At 38.3% G+C, this 22,113-nt stretch overlaps 3 protein-coding genes across 5 annotated transcripts; all 3 read right to left on the reverse strand.

The window, feature by feature from the left end:
- Window positions 1-1,227: 1,227 nt before the first annotated feature.
- tmem18 (transmembrane protein 18) lies at window positions 1,228-3,999 on the reverse strand. The gene is made up of 5 exons (XM_042502903.1): window positions 3,837-3,999; window positions 3,547-3,664; window positions 2,099-2,153; window positions 1,875-1,968; window positions 1,228-1,787 (listed from the first exon to the last, which is right to left on the reverse strand). The coding sequence occupies exons 1-5, from the start codon at window positions 3,951-3,953 to the stop codon at window positions 1,689-1,691; spliced, it is 483 nt and encodes a 160-aa protein (XP_042358837.1). The 5' UTR covers window positions 3,954-3,999; the 3' UTR covers window positions 1,228-1,688.
- A 1,625-nt stretch (window positions 4,000-5,624) lies between these two features.
- Window positions 5,625-9,164, reverse strand: LOC121955562 (uncharacterized protein C1orf115-like). Its single transcript, XM_042503578.1, has 2 exons — window positions 8,739-9,164; window positions 5,625-6,227 (listed from the first exon to the last, which is right to left on the reverse strand). The coding sequence occupies exons 1-2, from the start codon at window positions 9,030-9,032 to the stop codon at window positions 6,090-6,092; spliced, it is 432 nt and encodes a 143-aa protein (XP_042359512.1). The 5' UTR covers window positions 9,033-9,164; the 3' UTR covers window positions 5,625-6,089.
- Window positions 9,165-9,273: 109 nt separating this feature from the next.
- Window positions 9,274-21,914, reverse strand: si:dkey-119f1.1 (Structural maintenance of chromosomes protein 6-like). 3 transcript variants are annotated; one of them, XM_042503576.1, is made up of 27 exons: window positions 21,847-21,914; window positions 21,376-21,516; window positions 20,627-20,762; window positions 19,954-20,059; window positions 19,552-19,688; window positions 19,216-19,277; window positions 18,982-19,062; window positions 18,777-18,878; window positions 18,297-18,416; window positions 18,106-18,204; window positions 17,777-17,923; window positions 17,116-17,204; window positions 16,819-16,983; window positions 16,200-16,378; window positions 15,790-15,991; window positions 15,335-15,449; window positions 14,299-14,459; window positions 13,863-13,998; window positions 13,640-13,720; window positions 13,253-13,423; window positions 12,596-12,733; window positions 12,168-12,313; window positions 11,485-11,610; window positions 11,150-11,255; window positions 10,579-10,731; window positions 10,261-10,358; window positions 9,274-10,075 (listed from the first exon to the last, which is right to left on the reverse strand). In XM_042503576.1, the coding sequence occupies exons 2-27, from the start codon at window positions 21,502-21,504 to the stop codon at window positions 9,982-9,984; spliced, it is 3,279 nt and encodes a 1,092-aa protein (XP_042359510.1). In that variant the 5' UTR covers window positions 21,505-21,516; window positions 21,847-21,914; the 3' UTR covers window positions 9,274-9,981. The 3 variants fall into 3 exon arrangements, with proteins under 3 accessions (XP_042359510.1, XP_042359509.1, XP_042359511.1); XM_042503575.1 differs by having other exon boundaries at window positions 21,376-21,541; window positions 21,847-21,908; XM_042503577.1 differs by lacking the exons at window positions 9,274-10,075; window positions 10,261-10,358; window positions 10,579-10,731 and having other exon boundaries at window positions 11,191-11,282; window positions 21,376-21,541; window positions 21,847-21,908.
- Between the last annotated feature and the right edge of the window lie 199 nt (window positions 21,915-22,113).

The following is a 22,113-nucleotide window of genomic DNA, read 5'->3' on the forward strand; positions in this document are numbered from 1 at the left end:
CTGATTTACTGAAACCATAAAGAGGTTCCTGGTATGACGTATTTTACTCCATTCACAAAAGTGACATCACGCAAAAAAAAAGTGACTGGACTTGACTTTCTCTGACATACTGTGAAGCAGTTTTGATGTATATTCCCTATAGAAACTTTTGTGTTACTGAAAACATTCTCAAAATAAAATATTTGTTCCCTCTACACAAATAAATGACTGAATTATTGTCCTCGTTCATCTCTACATACTGCATATTTGGCTGATACAGGCCAAAATCATTGAATTGGATATCAGAGAAAAATCAGCCGATATGATCCATTAGCCTATCACCTGAATGCTGAACTAAACTTGGTATAGGCATGAAAAAGTAGTTTTGAGTTATCCCTTGTATAATCCTGACTAGTAGATCCAAGTCATTTGGCAAATTTAAAACAAAGATAAAAAAAAATCATAAATTAAGTCAATGACTAATTCATAATACCTCCTCGGTGACAATGAGTGCTGCTACTGTAACAAAACCTGCAGTGAAATGTCATGCAGACGTGGGGCAGAAACTCACACCTACTATTATTTGTCTACTATTATTTGTTGTTGGGTTTTTGTTGTTTTTCTTTTGCTTGTCTGGTTGTTTTGTTTGTTTTCTTGATTCTTGGGATTTTTGGTTGTTTGAAAAGTAGGCTAACTACTGCTCATTTTGACAAATAAAGAGTACTTTTAAAAAAAATGAAATTATTGACGTCTGAATTCCAGTAATCTGTTCCAGTTAAATGTTGTGCATGCCGAACTACCATCATGACTAACCGGGAGACATGAATAGAACACAGCGCTTTTTTTACATTATCAGTTAAACCTGTGTTTTCCTTGTATGACGAATGAAAAGGTTTGCAGTGAAAAAGGTCTACTGTTTTGCACAAAGAAGTTAGTCCAGTATAATGAACAGCTAGCCCTCTCATGTGGAGGACTGTGCGTCCTCGCAAGACCTGACAGGTCACAAGATGCCCCCCAAAGCCAGTTAAGCTAGCATAATACTATTTTTTTTTTTATGCGAGTCCAGCCCACAGTAGCCTGTTGAGAGTTAGTTGAATAAAGTGAACAGCTTGTAGTTTTCCTCTCAGATTCAAGCAAGGCTTAAAATCATCAGAACTTCTGTCGATGTGTCCTCTTTTATCCTCACACCTAAACAAGCCGGACTGATAAATGGCACTGCAGGCAAGAGAGAAAATATGCATTTTTGACTTTGGGGTGAACTGTACCTTTTACTCATTGTCATTCTTCTTACACAAATAAAGATGACAGCATGATAACACCTTATGGTACATGAGTTCTTGCCCTCTTCATGAGCCATATATAAATGTCCTCCTACTGTCATCTTAAATCAAACCAAAGTTGAAACATTCTCTGGCCTTGAAATCAGTCGCATAAGAGTCGTTCAAAAGCACTTTTTCTTTCTTCTTGCATTTTCAAAACACTTTAAAACAACATTAAATACAAATAATTGTCCTTTGGTCCTTGTATATCTGTTTCTGATATACCCTTGTATAGCAGAAACAGCCAGTCCTGCCCAGCATCAACAAATAATCCGTTTAATGGTCACAAGAAGAAATCTTCCATCCTCCTCCAAATTTCAGGATTAGTATAGCAGAGTCTTAAATCCTCCCATTGAGCTCGTTTTTTTTTTTTGGGCATAAGGAAAAGAATCAGTCATTCTTCTCTCTCTGCTCTCTGCGGGCTTTTCGCTTGAGCTGGAGCATCTTCAGCTCAGTCATGGTAGAAAAGGTCCTGTATACCCACACCATCTGTCAACGTACACCGCAAACATTCAGGGATGTGTCAACAGATTTTTATTTAAAGTGACGCGGATGAGGACGAACAGTAAAGCTTACCACAATGATGACCGTATTCAGCAGAAGAGGAATCGAGTAGACCAAAGATATGAACATACCCTTGGAGTCAAAGTACTGGAAATCAGAAAAGGACCTGCGGGTGGAAAAAAAAAAAGAGTACAATGCACAGTTAAATATATAGTAACAATGTTTTTGAGCCTCTACACACATTATTTCACACACCAAAGTAAAATTAATAAAATACTGTTGACTGGTGGTCTTACCTCCAGTTCATGGCAGCGAGCTCATTAAGATATTCAGCACTGTATACCAGACCAACTGTGGAGAGACATAATGTCAGCCCGCAAAGCACAGACTGATTAAATGATTCACTAACACTTTTAACTGGTTCTGAGATATCTAAACATCTTATCCAGTTTTTAAGTTAACACACACAACAATAAGTAATTGTCCCTTGACTTTTTTATATAATAGTATGAAACTGAACTGATTTTAAGAAGGGTAATTAGGAAATGCAGAGGCAGTAACAGACTACAGGTAGGTAAGAACAGGGTGCAAATGAGAGGAAAAATACATACAAATACTGTTAAAATTAAATAAATCAAAGTTTGATAGCAATATACAGTATTTTTTAGAATACAATGATGTTCCTGGTGTTCCAGATAAAACAAGATATTACCCAGATTATACAGAAAGATGCTTTTTAGACTGCTTATTATTAACCTGTAACATCACTCATCTTCTCATGCCCTTTTGACAGTATATTTACTTTTGTATATATGTATATGTCAAGCCTTAATATTACCAATTTTCAATTACTCCTGTCTTGATAAATATTCAATAAACACGCCTGTATGTTTTATGTGCAATCAGGATGAGAAAAATACAGGTATGTCTGAAACTACAGAGGAGTAGTTATGGTGTACACAGGAAACTGTATTGACTATAATGTCAGTCCTAAACTTTTTTTTTTTAGGATATTTTGTACAAACATGCAGTATAATCCACACTGAGGTCACCTGATAAAGTTTATCACAGCTCCCTACATTTTGTTAAAGAAAATGGTTTTAAAACTCACCCCTTTTAAGGCAGTCCTTGAGAAGTCACCCTTCAAACTCCTTTCTCTATTAAAAATCTAATCAATTCTCATCACACAGGCTCATGTGATTTTTTTTTATCCCATGAAACTCTTGGTGAATTAGCTTTAATTTATTTTTTACACCAAACAAACGAATCAACTTTCAAGAGGTACTGAAATAAGACAGGCGTGAGTAGATAACTTTAAGTATATGCTTTAATTTTTAATAAAAAGATAAAATTGTTTCATAGTTTTCTTTTTCTTGTTGTTGTATTTGCTAATTTTAAGTTTTTATTATAACCTTTTCATCTGTTAAGTGTTTTTATTGCTTTTTGGAATTCTTAATATACATTGCTGCTTGTCATTTGTTTTTATGGCTTTTTCAGTATCATGCATTATATATTCTTCTAGCTCACTGAAAGTGAATTCAGGGTAAAAACATCTTAAAACTCAATCATTTTTCCAAAAACAATGAACAATGATTAGATGATGAATAAGTGGGAAGTTAGTAGTTCATTTAATGCAACTTGTGTGTTTGCATCTGTGTACATGTATGTAAGCATTTTATCACTCGCTATCAGTCAACAGTTTTCATTAAGGCTAACAAATACAGGTATTTTTAAATTCACTCACCCATGAGCAGGAAGTGACATATCTGAGCTCTGTAATACTTGCATGTCACCACAGTCAGAAGCAAACACACGACGTGAAACACCAACAGCCCGATAATCCACGGTTCAGACCACTGTACCTACAAAACAGACAAAAAGAAGACGGTGAGCAGCTTTATTTCGGTTAAAGAAAGCTGCTTAAGGCGGTTAGCGACGGTTAGTTATAGCTAACCGAGCAGTTAGCCGTGGTGGCTAACTCACAGCTAGCTAGCCCCTCGAGACGCTCGAGACAGGGAATAAAATGTAACTTACAGACATGAGAAACGTCCATATCGATGTAATTCTTAAATTGCTGAACCCGTCGATGGGGATGGAGCTGATATTATCTGCTTTTTGGTCCGTCATCTTAAAAAACACACTGCTTAGCATAAGTTCATGTAAACAAGTTAGGACTGCGGAAGTAGCGCGTGTTGCAATCGAATTACGTCACAGAGATGACGTTTACTTCCTCTTGATGAATTTTGGCAACTAATTTACCGCCACCAACTGATGTGGAGCCGCAGTGAGGACTACATTTATTATTAACAAAAAATATATAGGTTAAAAAAATAAAATAAAAAATACAAATACTACAGCTACAACTACTACTACTAATGATAATAATAACAAAAATAATAAAGAACACAAAACCATCATTTTGTTTCAATTAAAGTGATAAATACATAAAGACATCAGTAATTTGAATTCAATAAACATAATCTTTATTATTCTGAAAAGGTCCATTCTACTCTATTCTCTACTCTATTCTTATTTGTGGCAAGGTATTTCTACACTGCAGTATTTTACTTAAATAAAAGATCTCATACATCTTCCGTCACTGGTACTCAAGCCTCCTTCCAGTTTTGTGCCAACTTTCTCTTCTCCCATACTATGTAATTATACAGTTCAAGTGAGATGTCTCACTAGGATGATGTATTATAACATACAGTAACACATTTGGGCTTTTAAAAACATAGTTTTCCCAAGACTCTGACGTCTTTGTAAATGGAATACAAAATACTTTTTAATATCTTCATTTTTTTAAAAAATATTTCCTCACTGTGATTATAGTTTCTCCCCCTCTTCACTCCTCACTAATGTTATCTGAGTTATGAACTTTAACATGTTTGTGCCAGCATCGACCCATGTCTGATTACAAAATTACAAAAATTCGAACATACATTATTTTTAGTGTATTTTATGGTTTTCTTAGCTTGTACGCTTTTATACGCTGTTTGATTCTGAAAATTATGAGCTATTTTTTAAATACTTAAAAGACAATATTGCTTTTGCATTCCTTTGTCCACCAATGACAAATGACAAAGTTTGCTGCACACTTTGTCAGCATTTTATTACATGCCTATTTACACATATCATAACCTTCAAAACCCTTTAAACATAGCAAACACACATATAGAAACAATGATGTTTGGAACAACCTTCAAAAGTCAAACCATTACGTTCCAGTCTGAGAATCCTCTTTAACTTGTTATTCAACCAAAGCTCTCTAATCATCGCCATCTTCAGTCATCAGAGGTCTGTTGTCCATCTGTCCACGAGAGTTTAAAAATATTCTTGAGTTCAGTGGTCCTCTCTGAGAGGAGGTGGCCTGGTTTCCACCCACTGTGCCTGTCTACATCCTTTCAGCCTAATTTTGTCATTCTTCACTAATGATCACTTCCCTATGAAGTCTTTCCGTCCTTTAAAGTGAAATTGGTATTTTTTAAGCTGGATCCCATTTCCCATGTTTTTGTGCCTTAGTGACTAATGGGGATTTTTTAAATTGGTTCACTATAAAGTGAAAGAGTTGCAGCTGGAAGCTGCAAAACAGGCTGCAATGTAACCATGTCCATCAAAAGAGCTTGTTTTTGACACTGACAGGCTTAGATTGTTATTTTAAGTGCCTGACAACATTATAGAAAGGATCCCCACAGAGATATACATTTTTATTAAGAGTAAGATCCCTCTGCTGCGCATTGGCCGGTTCAGGCTATTAAAAACTGATAATGGACACCTCGCCTGGCATTATAACTTACTTATCCCACAAACACCAGCTTCTCTAAGTGAAAAAAAAGTATGTCTTTTTAGGAGTTAATATGTGCACAAGTAACAATAATTTAGGCTTAAGATGTACATAAAGAAAGCACTGGGTCTCTCTGCAAAGCGCAATTTTACATACTCTATATCTAATTTTATGATCTAAACTGTGTTCTGCAAATCTGGTTAAAAAGTGGTCTTTATGATTAACAAGATATTAGGATTAATAAGATCAACATGTCACAGTAGGAGAAGCTGGTGTAAATGATGAAACGTATGACAGTGGGGACAGCTGATCAATAATCATTAATGTAATAAGTAACAAACATCTGCTGTAAAAAGAAAAAAAGCCTATTTTACAAGGGCATAACGTCAACATTTAGCCATCTACATCACAATTAGAATATTTCTGATTACAACTCAAATATAAAAATGTAATTTCAAATACACAAACATATTAAAGTCTTTGGCCCGTGCACGTGGCTCGGCTCAGGTCGTGTTTCTGCCTGGGTGAAAGTCGGGTACAAAGGCAGCAGCCACCGTGATCGGAGTTGAGTAGCCTTGGGCAAAATTGTACAGACCGAGCATCAGACACTTCCAGGTGGAGCGCAGTGCCTTGCCAACATTCTGGAAGACAAACATACATTCATCGATTCATCAGTGATTCTGTAAATGTTAACCATAATCTACATTTTGAGTACTCTGCTCTGTCACGACACAAAACATGGAAGCCGGCAGAATGTAAACCCTGATATGGTGATTTGAGGCAAGTGATTGTCCTTAATAGAATTAAGTCATTGATCAAAACTAATTTTAGTGAAACTGACTTGATGCTAATAAGGCTGGAACAGTTCAAAACACTAAAATCCAAATTAATTGTATTTAAAGCCTGCAGTAAAATCACTGTATGTCATTACTGTACTTCCAAAATATCCCAGAAATGGAGAAAAAAAAGCACACAAATATATGAATTTTTCATCAAATATATGATGGAATAATATTAAATAAATGTCAGCTCACCTCTATAGTTTAGCATCAGCTATTAAATAAAGTTACACTGCAGTTCATGAAATGAGGAAAAGAGAGAGAGACTGCAAATGTGGTGCTTTTAGAACAAAAGCACCACAGGGGGAGAGGTTCTGTCCGTTTTTAACCCTAAAATGTAAACAAGAAGCCCCGTGAACACTATTGTCTCCTGAACTCTTTGAACAGGAAAGGCCTGAGCGGCTGAAGCGGACACAGGAAGTTAGATGTTTTCGAAAAACAGAGCAAAAACAATCCTATTTCCTCAACTCAGGAGGTAAAAATGACCCAACTTACTACTTGGAGCTTATTATCTGAATTTCAAAAAGATTATGAGTCAACAACCTAACTAATAAAAATAAAATACAGTTAATACAGTTACTTAGTACATGCCATTCAGTTTTATTTTTAACCTATCACTCATTTTATGATATGTTTGCCTAACATTCAGTGGCATGTTTTCACAGATTTATGTGGGTCACTGATGGGAGTGTTATGGCTCGGTATGATGAGAATACAGGTCACTGATCAGAATCCTTATAAATAAAACATGAATTAATTTAAACTGTAAAAAGATTCTGCAGGATTAGTAAAAGCAATCACAGCAACTTAACCTGAAATTTGCAGCTGCTATAATTTCAATACTTTAAGTCAACTGATTTGTGGGGAGTCATTATCATACTGGATTCATTTTTTAAACAATCAGCAATGTATTAGGATAATTTGAATGAGTCGGATTGATTGATGCCATATTGATTTCGCATTTGAACTTACCCAAATGGCAACTACAGAAAAAGACATAAGATGGATCAGTTCAAATAATTTCATTCAAGACAAACAACTTAAGACCTGCTGACCATTTTATTGTTCACAAGAAAAAACCCATTAAAATCAGGATTTTTTTTTTTTTACTTTGAATGTAAATTAGGTGCCATAAAAACAAATAAAAAAAGAGCTTATTAACTGAAAAATAGTTTGAGGGGTGGATCTTTGGTTATTTTGCAATAGTGTCCCACAGGCAAAGCAAATCATATAACCCTTCTACAAAAGTTCATATTAACTGAACATGAGCGAAATATTAAAAAGTACTTTGTATATTTTAGCAACTACATCCCACCTGTATATCACAATATAAAAATGACTGATTATTACACCACTCATTTATGATTTGTTTTCCTGACATTTTCCAAACAAGGCGGATAAGAGTCTGTTAATGTTCAATATAAATATGTGCCTGGTCACTGATAATCTCGTATTAATGTTCTTTGAGGTCAGTCAACCACCCATTTCTTTAATCAGTTAAGAGTACAGGTTATAAAACAATCTGTGCAGTAAATAATACACTGGTGTTATCTCTGCAGTTTGTACTGTATTTGTCTATACTCAAAATAAATGATTGCAAGGACATGTATGTGGTCCAGTGCAGGGGTGGTTTTTGTTTGGAAATGAAGCCCAGCCAGACAATGTATAATTGTAAATTTAATATGTACATCACTGGACAGTCAACATGGATTATTTTTTTTAGCAAATATTAATTGAATGTGGCTTTTCATACCTTTGGTTGGATCAGAGATGCAATAATATCAGATGGCAGAAGCTAAAAGTTGAGCAGAGGTTAAAAGATCAGTTCCTGCAGAAGTGGCTATCATGTGACTTTCATTGTGAAACGAGGATTTTAAATTTGAGTAGTGTCTGGGCTGATGACCTTTGAGTAGTTTTTGAGCTCTTAAGCTGTACACACGTCAGATGTACCATTTTTTTTTACAAGTTATTACCTCAATAATCACCAGCTAATGAGGATGATTATGCTGTGACAACATAGAATACAAAGTAGCAAAAACAGCACATACACTGTGAAAATTATTATTTCTTAAGATAATTCAAGGTATGAGGGTGAAAATGGATTAATTTCTACCAGTTATGTAGTTTTTTTTTAAACAATTAATCTATTAAAACAATTTGAGGCTGAGCATTTATGTCTTGTTGAAGACAATTTTGGTTCACATTTTAAGTAAAAGCAATGGTGAAACTATCATAATACCATCAGAATACACATTTCATGCAGCTTGCATTGCATATTAACATGTCAAGAAAATCTAAAAAAAAAACACCAACCTTCTTTACTTTTTTGTACTTTTCTTTCTTCCTTTTCTTCTTCTCTTCTTTTGCCTTGACTCGCTCCTCCTCATCCACCAGCGGCTCATACTTCTCTGGCAGAAATGCAAAATGAACTTCTCTGTGGCTTCTCTCATTTTGTCTGCAGTAGTCGCCCGCTGGCTGGCTGTCACTGTGGCCGCAGTGATCGGCACAGTCCACATGTCGCTGATACTTTGCTGCTCGTACATTCAGAGTCTCACCTGGTTCGGAATTTCTGTCAAAAAATCTTGATGGAAGAGATTTTGGCTTCATGTTGTCCGCTTAAAGCCCACAGCTCTCTCAGGGATGTAATACCAAGAAGTACCACTTTCCTCAGGAGGTCTAGTGTGGTGTCAACAGATGTTATGTGCATGAGTGGAAGTGCATTCCAGTGGACCGCCTTGTGTGCAGGATTTGGCTCAGAGCCCTTAAAGGTGCAAATCCTTCCCCCCCTAACAAAACCCACTTTGACAGGGTTTCAAGCTGAATGCTTCAGATCCAAATCAAAATGACAATTTATGCAGTGAATAATGAGCTGAGGGAAACAGCAAGATGTAGGAGCTTAAGGGACTGTTCTCAATTTATGAGAGTGGAGAGGGTGGTGTGTGATGGGGAAAGTGCTAAAAATCATTTTTAAGCACTGGGGAGGGAATTATGTTTTGTATTTTGGCTTACGGGAGGGGCATTCAACTTTATGTACTAAATAAATCCGATAAACCGTCTTGGGGGAGTTTGTAAAGGTTGGCAAAATACACGAAAAACGCACAAAATTCCAAATGGTGGACTTTGAAACCTGACAGTGTCCTGGCTTAAATATTCTTTCATCTATTAAAAACCACCGATACTGCATTCGTATTTTAATTTGTTTGATTTAATGAATATTAAATATTTTTACAATTCCTTCAATTCCTTCAATACGCCTGTTTTTGAGCCATTTAACAGTTTATGGCACATGATATAAAAATAATTGTTCCCCAGTACAACTATATTTAAAAAATTACTTATACAGTGTTATACAACAAAAAAATGCACATCCTGCCGACTTACCAGAACTTCAAACAGACGCACTTGATGAGTAAAGAATAACGCGTCTGCACTTCTTTAACAGAACAACTGTCCCCAGAAGACGGGAATAAGTATTAAACCGCATAATAGAGGGTCTTAGCACTGGCTGATAGTTGTCTTGTTACCTCTTTTGACGTTAAATGACCAGCTAGAAATACTACTCCTCCTCGTCTTGATCTCCTTTTGAATTGTTGCCACGGTCTGGATCTTTGAGACGGAGGATGCGGATGATTTTACTTACAGGAAGAGAGCTGAAACAAAGAGAAAAAAACAAAGATGACAATGTGACAATGCCTTTGAGGCAGCCCACTTAAATTGCATGGTCTTTACTTTGTCATAGCTCATTTACTTAGCAAATATACAGTAACTAAGTCAATAAGTCACATCTAACTGCTTTTATACACAAATACATAAACAGAGATGTATGAGTGAGTACCCCATGCTCTGTGGGGTGAGGAAGATGAACTGTCTGTAGCGCTGACCAGCAGCCACCTTCAGCATCATGTCCATTGATATCCTCCTGTTCACCATGTCCTGTTTGAAGAGAAAAATTCACGTTATCTTTCAAAAAATAGGGCTAAACACTGAGATAGTTTTATGTAATGTCAAGGAGTTTTCATAAGAACTTTCCTCCAAATTTCTCCATTTGATGCCAATCAAATACTATAAAACTAGAGATGATATCAATTTGCAACTGAGGCAGTGTGTGTTAATACAATATCTGCAATATCTAACAAAAACTGTCTCTTATTACCATGTAAACATCAAATTCGTCAAGGCAGCGGAAAGGCGCCTCTGTGATGGCCCAAAGAGAGAGAACAAAGCAAACAGTGGAGAAGGAGCGCTCGCCACCAGAGAGAGAGCGCATGTCACTCAAGTCCGCCTTGTTTCCCTGGCCTGGCTGCACCTACAGAGGAGTGAAGGAAACATCAGATTTCTGAGCATTTCACACCAAAAAGCTATAGCAGTCACATATTGTGTAATAGGTAATAAAAGTAATGATGATCAATGCAATCAATCAAATCTGGACGCTATTTTCCCCTGTGTTTGTGGCTAAGTAACTGCTTGGAACAACAGTTTTTGAAACTGTGCCAGTATTGAGCAAGACAACTGTAGCCACTAAACAGGCTGCAACATTATCACTCGAGGCATATGCCCTGTCAATTTACATTCCCTAAAAGTGCTTGTTTTTGCCACTGACATCACCTGCCGGACTCCATTTAAATAAGCAGTCATTTTATGATTGTACAACACAATCCCCCATTCTGGTTTAGTTAAATTAACCCGTAATTTTATCTGACTGATGAATTAAATCTTCTTCTTACTGAGATGGAGAGGGTTTCATTCTTGTGGTCAAAGGTCATACTTCCAGTGTAGCCTCTCTGGGCCAACATGCTGTCAAAGTAGTATTTACAGCGGGCTGAGAGAAACCTGAGAGGTGCAGAGAAAAGGCATCAACTGGAGAAGAAATGACAGCAGAATGAAGATAAATTGATGAAAACACAAGTGTGACTATATGGGTTTATTTTTTTTAATATTATTTATGAACTTGAAGAGAAATATAACTAAATATACAGAGTTTCTCATTTTCACTTTTTTTTCTTTGTAGCAAACACAGTACAGAGGCCATTTTCCAGGACACAATTAGTCAACAACTGACCTCCTGAGTTCAGCGTAAGCCTGGAGTCTTTGGGCCATCACACTATCGAGACATTTGATGAAGCTGTTGAGGTGCTTCATTTGCTGTGCCATGTTCTTGTAGCTCTCCAGAGCCTCGTGATATTGCCTAGATGGGAAAAGACAGAGGTGGATAAAGGTGTGAGAGAGGAAGGTTTACATGGTAAAATAAATTAACTGATAAGAGTAGTTGCTGCACTTTTTCTAGTTTAATTTTAAACATAATGGGTGCATAATAGTGTCAGTTACGTAAACAAAATGTTTATAATTATGGCAATTATTACATTATTATCTAATACCAGCATCTAATAGTGTATGCCCTCTATACGCAACTAGCTTGCCTCAATTTGGTCCCTCCTGCCCCGCTGGTCGCTTGTATCCATCCTTATCCCCCGCCCCCTTCTTGACCAGAGAAAGTTTCACTTTAGTATTTCCTGGATTTACACAGAGCCATTCAGGAATCCACTGGAGCTGCAGCTTTAGTGGCTGTTTAGACGTGAGCACCATTTAAACTTTAGTCAATTTATCTCTTTGCGCCGCCAGCTTAGTCCGCATCGCAGGTATCCCAGCATGCTTTGTACAGGGTAGTATTCACTTCCAATACAAAATGAATGGGAGTAGATATCTGGTCTTGCGTATAGTGGGCACACACTGTAAGTAACATACCTGACAACCTCCTCACGGTCTCCCTGTTGTTCCTGCTGGGTCGAGATCTTCACCTTGAGACGGCTGATCTCACTGTCCAGACTTCTGGCTGGCCGTCGTACTTCCAGGCGCTCTGGACAGATTTCCGTGGCCTTGGCTACAGAAGTCTGGACAGCAGGGCGAAACAATGTATTTAAAAAATCTAAATGGCATTGCTTTTGTTTAAATATTGCAAATCCTACACATAATTCTGATGATCTCAGTGTGCATAATGAAAGTATTTCTTTAATCTTAAACTGTAAACCTGACTTCTACTGAAAGTACACAGCTCCTATCCCCTCTGATTAAAAAAGGCGAAATTAAAGGGTTTGTTTTATGCTTTTATTTTATAAAAAAATTAGCTCTGAGGCCCTGTGATGAACACCTCTGAGGAGCTCTTTATGGTGTACCTGAAGTTCCTGCTTTTTGCTCTCCACACTGGCTTCGAGGGTCTGTATGTTGCGAAGATGGCCACTGCGTTTTTCGTCATAGTGTTTCTTGTGATGCTTGCACTTCATCACCTCCTGGTCGATCTTACTCAGCTCCTCCTGTAGCAGCACAAAAGGACAGGCACACAAAGAGTGACCACATGCGCTTCATCCAGTAGTCAGCCTTTCAACCACTGGTGGCTGTGCTGGTCACCTATTAACAAACATAGGCTACTTTTTAATTTGCCAACATGTTATAAAGGCAAATGTCAGTCCAGTCAGTTTGCATAAAATCAAACCAGTTGAGGCTCATACACCAGTCTGGTGAAACCGAAGAACAGCTCCACACAATTGAGAAGAACCAAATGCAAATTTTTGGCACACCTCATTTTTTTTTTAGCTGATTGAAGTTTGGTCATATGCTCTCTTGACTCTCAAATGTAACCCCAGACGAATGCCTTCATGTCATTAAGATATAATGAAAGGTCATTCTTACATTAATGTTTCATGAGTTTGACATGTGATTTTGGAATTCAAAAGTCATATGACAAGGTTAACTAGATTGTAAAACAAGAGTGCTAATCTAAATCCTTTTTTATTCCAATGACGAGATGTCTATCTGTTGATCTACTGTATTACCTTCACTGAGTCGGCCTCCTCAGCGACCACATTGATCTGCTCTTTGTGCTGCTTGTACTCCTGCTCTGCCTTCTCATAGGAGGCCTTCAGCTCAGCCATCTGAGTTCGCGCCTGCTCGTACTCGGCACGCTTGGACGAGATCTTGGCAACAATCTCCTGCAGTTCTTCCTCCTGTAGCGGAGCGGGGACAGCTGTATGTCACAGGGAACATCTGATCTGATTGCAAAAATATTACTGACCTGAAAGTGCATTCTTGGAGAAATATTATGGGACCTTTTCTCAAGTCAAAATTCCATTTCTTCTTTGCTTTGTGTGTCAACTAAGATGAGCGCAATATAAGTCCATCGGGTCTAATTATTGCACTGTATGGAAGTGTTCTGTACAAACCAGGGGACTGAGGTCCTCTGACTGAGGCTCTTCTGTATTCTGAAGGTCTGTCAGCTCCAGCTGTAGCTTTGTAGCCTTGTCCTGGAACAAATGCACAAACTGCATGAGCAAATCCATAAGATGTATCAGAGTAGAATATTAGATATTTGATTTACAAATCCATTTTGGGTTCAGCAGTATTATTTTTATAGAAATATTGATTTATGAGAGGTAAAAGTATTACTTTGGCTGTCTTCTGCTCTACGTGGTTTCTTCTCCGCAGCCCTTCGTTCTGTTTGAGGTCTTCATCTAACCTGTTCATCTGTTGCTGGAAGCGAGTTTCCTGAGCCCTCTGGTTCTCTATCTCCCTCTGCAAGTGTCTAAGAGTAGAGAAGCAGGAGAAAGACACTTTTAAGATAGAAGCTTTATACAACTACATCCACTTTTGACATGTACAGTGCTTCTATCCTATTAAGTGTAGCTGAGCAACTACATCACCTATAAATTGTCTTACTAAATATAACAAAATACTGTTTACATGACAACACATAGAGAGACCAAAAACTCAGCTGGAGATGCTGCTGGTGAGCAAAGACATCAAGAGGTGAAATTCTTACCCCAACAGGTTTGTCAGGTAACATTAGTGTCTCACACACTCACACACACACTCACACACACACCTGATCTCCTCCTCAACATCTCCTGAGAGGTAGTTGGCTCTGGTCTGGTCTGCTGTGTAAGTGCCGTGCTTAAGGATCTGATCACCGTCTTTGGAAAAAGCCTGGGTACAGTTCTGAGGAGGGTTTCTTCCATGCATCACTCTCCGAGCCTCTGTTCGATTCTATGCATGCATGCACACACACACAGCCACACACAAAATTAAAAAACCTGTCATTGCACCAAATCGCCTAAACACAAGGGCCAGGTACTGTTGGCATTTTAACAGATACTGGTATTCAAGAACATTATTTTTGGTACTTAACTCTCTCTGTAACAAAAAATGTACATTTTGAACAACCTGCATGGGGGACATAGTCTCATCATCTCTTTCTTTCTATACCCAGTCAACAGGCATTTCTGCTCCTGTACTCTTCCTAATCACATGCAGAGCTAAGTCCCTGTCTGTCTGCTTGTATGTATGTGTGTGTTTGTTCGTCTCTCTCGCTTTCTGTTTAGACACAGATGGTTAATATAATATGTATGAAATGTAAAAAGCACAATTACAAACAGGTACCCAAATTGACAATGAGGGCATTTTTTAAAATTATTTTTATTTAAATGAATAGATAACGCCAACTTCTCTTTTCTTAATAAGAGAGAGCGAGAAATTACCACCGGTAACAGAATATAGATATTGTAAAAAATGTGAAATGACACTGTTTTAAATGTACAGAATTGATATGTATTACTGAATTAATCTTTTTGACATGGTTGTTACCGGTCAGTACCATTCTAAGTAATGATTCGGTCACCTACCCTACCGACCTGTTGTTTATAAGGTGTTATCACCGTGGCGTGATCAGACGTTGAAAGTTGTATTCAAACAGCTAACTCAGCTGACTACATACTTGACCTCTTGCATGTCTAAAATATATTCACATACTGTATCTTTATGCCATAGAGCGTCATTGTGAGTTGTATTACATCATAGACAAAATATTTGTCTAAGCTGTCTTTGTAGATAGTTCACATCAACTTCAATTAACTGATTCTTACCTTAATGAGAAGGATGCTCTCTATACCCCTTTGGTCAATCAGGCAGTTGGCCACAACCGGGTCCTCAATTTCTAGAGCTTGAAGCACGGAGGGGTAATCGGGGTGATTCACGGCCCTGACACACAAAGACAAAACCAAACAATACCACTACTGATTAAAAAAAAATTTAAAGACTCAATTTCTGTTTGTCTTTCAAACTGTCACCGTTGACACAAACATTGCTCAATACACTGTACTGCTGTTCTGTTTCTAGCTCTATTACAGGCCTGTTTTGCTTGTGAGGGAGCTGTGTAAATTTGACAATAGTGTAAACATTTTATTACTGGAGTACATTGTAACTAAAATAAATTTAAGCTGACCATTGCTACCGTTCTCTCTAAAGGAGGACATCCTCAAGGCCAATGCTTTTATGACATGAGTGTTTTGATAGATTTTGTGATTGTGCATGTCCTCACCTGGGTCTTGTATCATGGACATGTGGGAGAAACTGGCTGGTAATGATAGCAGGTCTACGGCCAGATGTGAACACTCTGGCCATTAGGCCTTGCAGCACCCTCTCATCCCCGTGGTTATCACAAGTGAAGGCCTGCAGCAGATTTTTGAGACACACTTCCACAGCCAGGGCCAGCTCAGAGTCCCTCAGGCTAATAAGGTAACCTGTGGAAGGGGAGGAAGCATTAAGAGAAAGGAGAAGTTCTAAGTGCATTTCTGTCACAGATGTCACATTTTGGTTGAGCTTTTGGGTAAGCTGCTAGATGGATTAAGAAAGAGTTAAACGCTAGTAAAGACACAGTGACCTTTTGCATGTCTTAAGGCCTGGGACGTAAACATTTTCAACTGCGCACAACTGGACACCAAGTCTTACCCAGAGGTCCTCGAGGTTTGTGCTTCAACTGGCCGTTTCTGTGAGCTTCCTGGATGGCGTTGAGGAGTGCGGGCATGTGCTCTCCAAAACGCCGTAGGCGATTGGACCGACTGCTCTCCATAGTCTGCAGGTTCTTTCTGTTGGCATCAATGGACCTCTGGAGCACTTCCCGTTCTCTCCTGAAGACAGAAGAGGTGGATGTTCACATTTATTCTTTTTACATAAATCACACTACAAGGCTGCCATTAAGTCCCTTCTTTATACCCTCTTTGCGTTTTTACGGAGAATCACGCACCAGTGTGTGATTTTAGAAAACATGCCAGCATTGTGGGAGCAAAAGATACATGACAGTCGTAATGTTAAACACAACACTGTCTGCTTCTGGTTCTCTATGTGGCGGCTGATCTCGTCCTCTGCTTGGAGGGTAAGGAACTCCTGAATCTCATTATTTCCCAATTTGCTTATATTTTTGGCTGCTGTTCTTCCTCTTTTGGTGAGCTGCTAACTGCCATCAGCTGCTTTTTAAATCTCCCATGGTGGGTTGCATGCATGACACGCCATCAAATCTTCACTGGCTCTATGTGCATGATTTATCAGGGCCTCGGTTTTATTTTCCTACCTCATCCTTCCTTGTTCTTCTTTAAGACGGGTGCAAACATGTTCATATTGGTCAATCTGCTGGTTCAGAGTTGAGATATGGTGTGTTATATTTTCCAGCTCAGCCCGGATCTGCTCCATACGCTCTGTCCTGGCCTGGCTCTCCGCTCCTGATGTCTGACTAATGCTGCAAGGATTTAAAAAAAAAAAAAAAAAAAAGGGGGGGATTGCACAAATTATGAGGGGAGTCAATGCAAAATGAATACATGTTTTAACTTGAATACAACACAGAAGACACGGGGCAAAGATGAGGTTGTACCTCTGCTTCAGATCTTTTATCCTTAAGGACAGCTGAACCTTGTCCTTTTCCAGGTCTCTGAGGTTAGCCTTGCATCTGTGGACAGTGACCTAGCTCACACACAAGATTAGAAACACTGGTCAATTACACAGCAAGCATCCAAATTATAACATTAACTGCCCTAGATCATATCTGACAAGATGATGAGGCAGGAAGTTACAATAAACAGATTTTTACTGTTGTACACAGCTTCAGTTAAAAAATGTCTTGTCTTGTCTGTTAGCTCTCTCATCATGTGATGACTCAAATCTGACTCCAGCTACTCTGTGCAGCATTGTTGCAATCATAGTGTCTGCTGTCCAAATAAAAACTGATAAAAATAATATGAACAATATATAAAATATTTTGAATACATAAATCAAACCTATATGAATATACCAATAAATTCAATATATATGAATATATATATATAATGAATAAAAATATATTAAGTATACAAATAATAAATAAATAAAGCCACAGTGGGCAAATAATATCATCAAAAAATGCCCTAACACCATTTAACACCGACTACCTCTGCAAGCCTACAACAGCTTAAAATCACTTCATATAAAAGTGACCGGACCAGTTTTTATCACAGTCTGCCTTACAGCTTGACTTGTGCTTTTTCTTTAACTCTGACCTCGCTTGACTTGAGACGGGTATTTTGTCTCTGGGCCTCGGCTTTGAGCTCGGCACATTTGGGCTGGAGCTCGTGGACTTGCTGTGTGATCCCCTCCAACTGGTCCTGGATCTGCCTGTATTTCCTCTCAGCCTCCTCGACCTTATTCTGAATTATTACATAAAAGCAGATCAGAGAAGTCGGTTAGAGGAAAGAGAAGAGCTGTGCACAGACAAGAGAAAAGTTATAGTGTGTGTTATTGAGCAGAGGTAGTTATTTAAGTACTTGTAACTATTGGTTATGTTAAAAACACACTTGACTTTATCTTGAATACAGCATAAGTATCATACCTTCCATTCATCCACCTTCTCATCATATTTCTCTGTAGAGTGTTTGTCTGACTGCAGCTTCTCTTTCATCGGCTCCAACCCCTTCTCCATCTCACTCACCTGCAACATTTAAGCCACAGCCAGTGTGATGATCTTTAAATAATTATCGCACTAATCCTGATACAAAGTGGTTTGGGAGCAAAAAATCTCACCAAAGCCCAAGCCATTTGCCTCTGCAGCTCCTCCAGCTTGGCATGCATTTCATCAAGTGATGCCAGACTCTTGTAACGGTCCTCTTTCTCCAGGTACTTCCGCTTCAAGTCTTTCAAGCACTGCAACAGTCATATAACAATTGTATATAACCATCCTGCAAGGGTTTATATCATTAAACCTGCGATACGTTACACTTTGGGGCAGCAGATAGACGTTATGACCGTGGCATTGCTGTATAATCATCTTTTATGTGATTACAGTGAACTAGTTTGATGCTTCTTTACACATCAAGCACTAACGAAGCAAGATTATGATTATTCTGGCCATCTGGCAAATAAAGTCCAATATGCCCACTCTTTTAGCTGTTTTTTTTTTTTTTAATTTTCGCCAGTGGTGAGAGTTAACCAAAACAGTAAAGTTAAGGCCAATCTTGGTTATAGCTGCTATTTAATGTGTATGTCAACTAAACCGATTCTTACTTCACTATGTTGCTCAACTTTATCCATTGTGGAATTCTTAGTGGTTTTGATGTAAATGAAGTCATCTCTCATCTGCTCCAGTTGGGTAGCTTTCATAAAAAACTGCAGGAGGGTTGAACATAAATCAGTCAATCAATCACACAGTCAAAGTTCACAAAAACAACAGATGGAGAATTCTCATTAAAATTTTGTCATATATAATCACCCTGTATTTGTCTCCTTCTCCTTTAGAGTGTAGGAAGTATTTGCTCATCTCCTGAGTGAGAACTGATACAGGATTGTTGACCTTTGGAAGAAAACAAAGGAATAAGGAATAATTCAAAAAAGGAATAACTCCCTTTCGCCAACAGGGTAACACAGGTTTATCCCACAGCATTTACACTTTTTTGTATTGAAGATTAAACAACATTGTGCTGTATAACATTTGCATAGCTCGTACCTGTATGTTAAAATTGTCCAGGATGGACAACAGCTCTTCCTTTTTAGTTGAGACAACATGACCTGTAAGAGAAGAGAAAAAAACTAATATTGTAAAACTTTGTCTTGTTTTCCTCTTTTTCCACTCTTGCTATTTGCTACTTTTTTTCCGTCATTGTGACTTTTGAATAGAGATACAAATATAATTGTATAATTATTACTGATCGATCAGAATTTATGCCTTAATCTTTTGTATATGAAAAAGTGGAGCCCAGAGTGACGTAATGAATTTGTTTTATCATCCTATAACGTTAAGACACGCAAAAGAAGTGTGATCCATAACTCTTCACAGTCTTACCTGATTTGCTCCTCAGTTTATAGGTCCTCAACCCATCACGTGTTATTCTCAGGTCTACAGTGATGGCTGGGCCGTAAACCTCATTTTTGTAAGCATCTCTTCCTTTGTTACGCAGTGTGATCGACACGTCTGCTGAGCTGAGGACACAGAATAACACACATTAGTTCTACTGGGAGTCAAGTACACAACCTTTAATGGAAAAGGCTTCTGCATGTGACACTTTGCAAAATTTCACATTGAGAGAAAAGTCAGTTGACTAGAATTTCTTTAAAAGGTGCAGAGTGGGAGTGAGAAGAGTCATGTGAGGTTATGTTCACGGAAACCAACCAACAGGCAACAGCAGGCAACTAGAACCTGACTGGTAAAAAGAATAACAGTCACATGATGAAGTAGAAGGCTTACCTTTCCCCTTCCTTTACAAAACCCTTGAGAGATGATCCTCTGTTTGTGGCCTGTGCGTTCCCTCCTAGGGCGACTATGAGAGCTGTCAGAACGGCGCTCTTTCCACCTGTAACACAAGCCATTTGTGCAAACATATTTTAGATACTGTTGAAAACAAAATAAATAAAAGATAAAAAAGACACAAAAGTACATATGATATTCCAGAAAGAAGGTTAACCTTTAGGAAACAGCCAGACACGAGTTTACATAACACATGATTTAGGTTTAAGTTATTAGAGATCCATTTAGGGGTAACAAGAAATTACAAAAGCACAACTTAAATCTACGGGCTTGAGAAGCAAAGCAGATGTGTTATTCTTTATGACGCCCACAGAGCAGCACATGTTGAACACACAGTATAAAGAAAGAAACATTGTACAGTAAAGACAAAAAAATCACCACCAAGGGTAGCAACTTTTAATCCACCAGTTGACTCATACACTAATTGCACATATCCCTATGGTCACATTAACCTCCCATGGGTTAGGACAAATTTAGGGCATCAGTTGCTAGGGTAACAGGCACAAACTTTCAGAAAACCTGGTTTCTGGAATGGAAAACAAGGATTTTCTAAATTCAGTCCAGTTAAATCCTCTTTTATTATATACCCCACTGATTAGGTAGTAACACTCACTTCCATTGTTGCCAACAACAAAGTTGACATTGGAGCCGAAAGTGAAGGGGCCGAGGTTAGAGTGGCACATGAAGTTCTTCAGTGTGATGCTCTCCACGATCCCTGCGTCACTCACCACCTCACCAGCACACTGTAACTGAGCATAGGAGAACTGGGCACGTCATTTCACTTTCAATATGCTATGATACAGCAGTAAAAGATGTAAGAGTGAAGAGACAATAGATGATATTTGAGGTAGACAGATTATCAGCCTGGTCAGTTCTTGGTGCCAATATTTGGCATTTTGCCGATTACCTGTATAAGCATTTCATTTTAATAATCACCAATAAAATTAATGAATGAAAAGGCGTGTGCATTACACTTTAATACATGCAAAGAAAGTGTCAGTATGGGAGGAACTTTCACTTTGTAAAACCTCAGGGAGGTATTTTTATTCATTCATTTTTGAGGGACTTGCTGTATATGATGTTGAAAATGTCAGTTTTGATTAAACATTTGCTAAAGGCATTTAAACAACGTTTTGTGTTTGAGTTTGTTTTATTCCAAATTCAAAATTTCAAGAGAAATATTTTCATTTTCATTGAAAATACATATTGGTTCCAAATATCGGTTATTTGTTTCATTAAGTACCAACTATCAGTATCGACCCAAAAACCAAGCTCGGTCGACCCCTAGATGATATATCGTCTGCAGGAACTAAAAACAACCGAATACAGCACGTTTAAAACCATGGCAGTGATAGTACGAACCTGTTTATTGAGTAGGGGATCTTCTTGGCTGCTATCAAGCTCATTTTCATCCTCCTCGTCTTCCTCCGCCTGCGGTCTGACCCGTTTGCTGGGGTTGTCAGTTACAGAGCTGCTTTTCCTTTTAGACATTTTGGGCACCAACTCGAATTTTGGGGAGAAAATGAAACTGAAAGTGAACACGAAGTCTCAAGCTGTTACTTGAACTCCAAACAGCTGCTCTTGTCCTTCAGTCGAAACACTTCTTGTACTTCTTGTAGAAGTTAAACGAAAACAGTGACAACAATAAAGGTTAGCAAAGTTACATTAGGTTGCCACGTTACAAAACTAGCTTAGCTGGCTAACAGACGGCACATGCTAAACGGGACGTCAACAACCATTTAGCCGGACGGGAGCAAGTATGTTGAGGTTAGTTTTAAATTGTTAGGAGAAACTACAAGGACCGGGGTGTTAGTTTATGGAGTGAGTCCTTACCTAGCTTGAGGGAGCAGCACACAACACAGCTGATAGGGATGACCAGTGGTTGTCGAATTCGCGCCCACTATTTCTGGGGAAATCTCGCGTGGATCAACGAGATTGTACCCCCGCCTTTTGTCAACAGTAAACACTGCAGGAAGCATGGCAGCAGTGCTGAAGAGGCTAAAAACAAGAAAAATCCAAAATCACTGCACACACGAGGGCTCTGTGTGATGGGGTTTTCGAAATAGGCATATTTATTCCATACGTTACAGTGCCACAGGT

The sequence above is a fragment of the Plectropomus leopardus genome, chromosome 16 (genome assembly GCF_008729295.1).
Source record: "Plectropomus leopardus isolate mb chromosome 16, YSFRI_Pleo_2.0, whole genome shotgun sequence".
Lineage (NCBI taxonomy): Eukaryota > Metazoa > Chordata > Actinopteri > Perciformes > Serranidae > Plectropomus > Plectropomus leopardus.

Excerpts from the sequence above, each read along its gene's own strand:
- tmem18 (XM_042502903.1), bottom strand. The coding sequence starts at position 3,953 with ATGCTAAGCAGTGTGTTTTTTAAGATGACGGACCAAAAAGCAGATAAT. Across the intron at positions 3,665-3,836 it reads TATGGACGTTTCTCATGTCT|GTACAGTGGTCTGAACCGTG; the intron begins GTAAGTTACATT and ends TCTGTTTTGTAG. Across the intron at positions 2,154-3,546 it reads ATGTCACTTCCTGCTCATGG|TTGGTCTGGTATACAGTGCT; the intron begins GTGAGTGAATTT and ends GTCTCTCCACAG.
- si:dkey-119f1.1 (XM_042503576.1), bottom strand. The coding sequence starts at position 21,504 with ATGTCTAAAAGGAAAAGCAGCTCTGTAACTGACAACCCCAGCAAACGG. Across the intron at positions 14,460-15,334 it reads AGAGCATCCTTCTCATTAAG|AATCGAACAGAGGCTCGGAG; the intron begins GTAAGAATCAGT and ends ATGCATGCATAG. Across the intron at positions 12,734-13,252 it reads AGGAGGCCGACTCAGTGAAG|GAGGAGCTGAGTAAGATCGA; the intron begins GTAATACAGTAG and ends GTGCTGCTACAG.
- LOC121955562 (XM_042503578.1), bottom strand. The coding sequence starts at position 9,032 with ATGAAGCCAAAATCTCTTCCATCAAGATTTTTTGACAGAAATTCCGAA. Across the intron at positions 6,228-8,738 it reads AGTACAAAAAAGTAAAGAAG|AATGTTGGCAAGGCACTGCG; the intron begins GTTGGTGTTTTT and ends TTTGTCTTCCAG.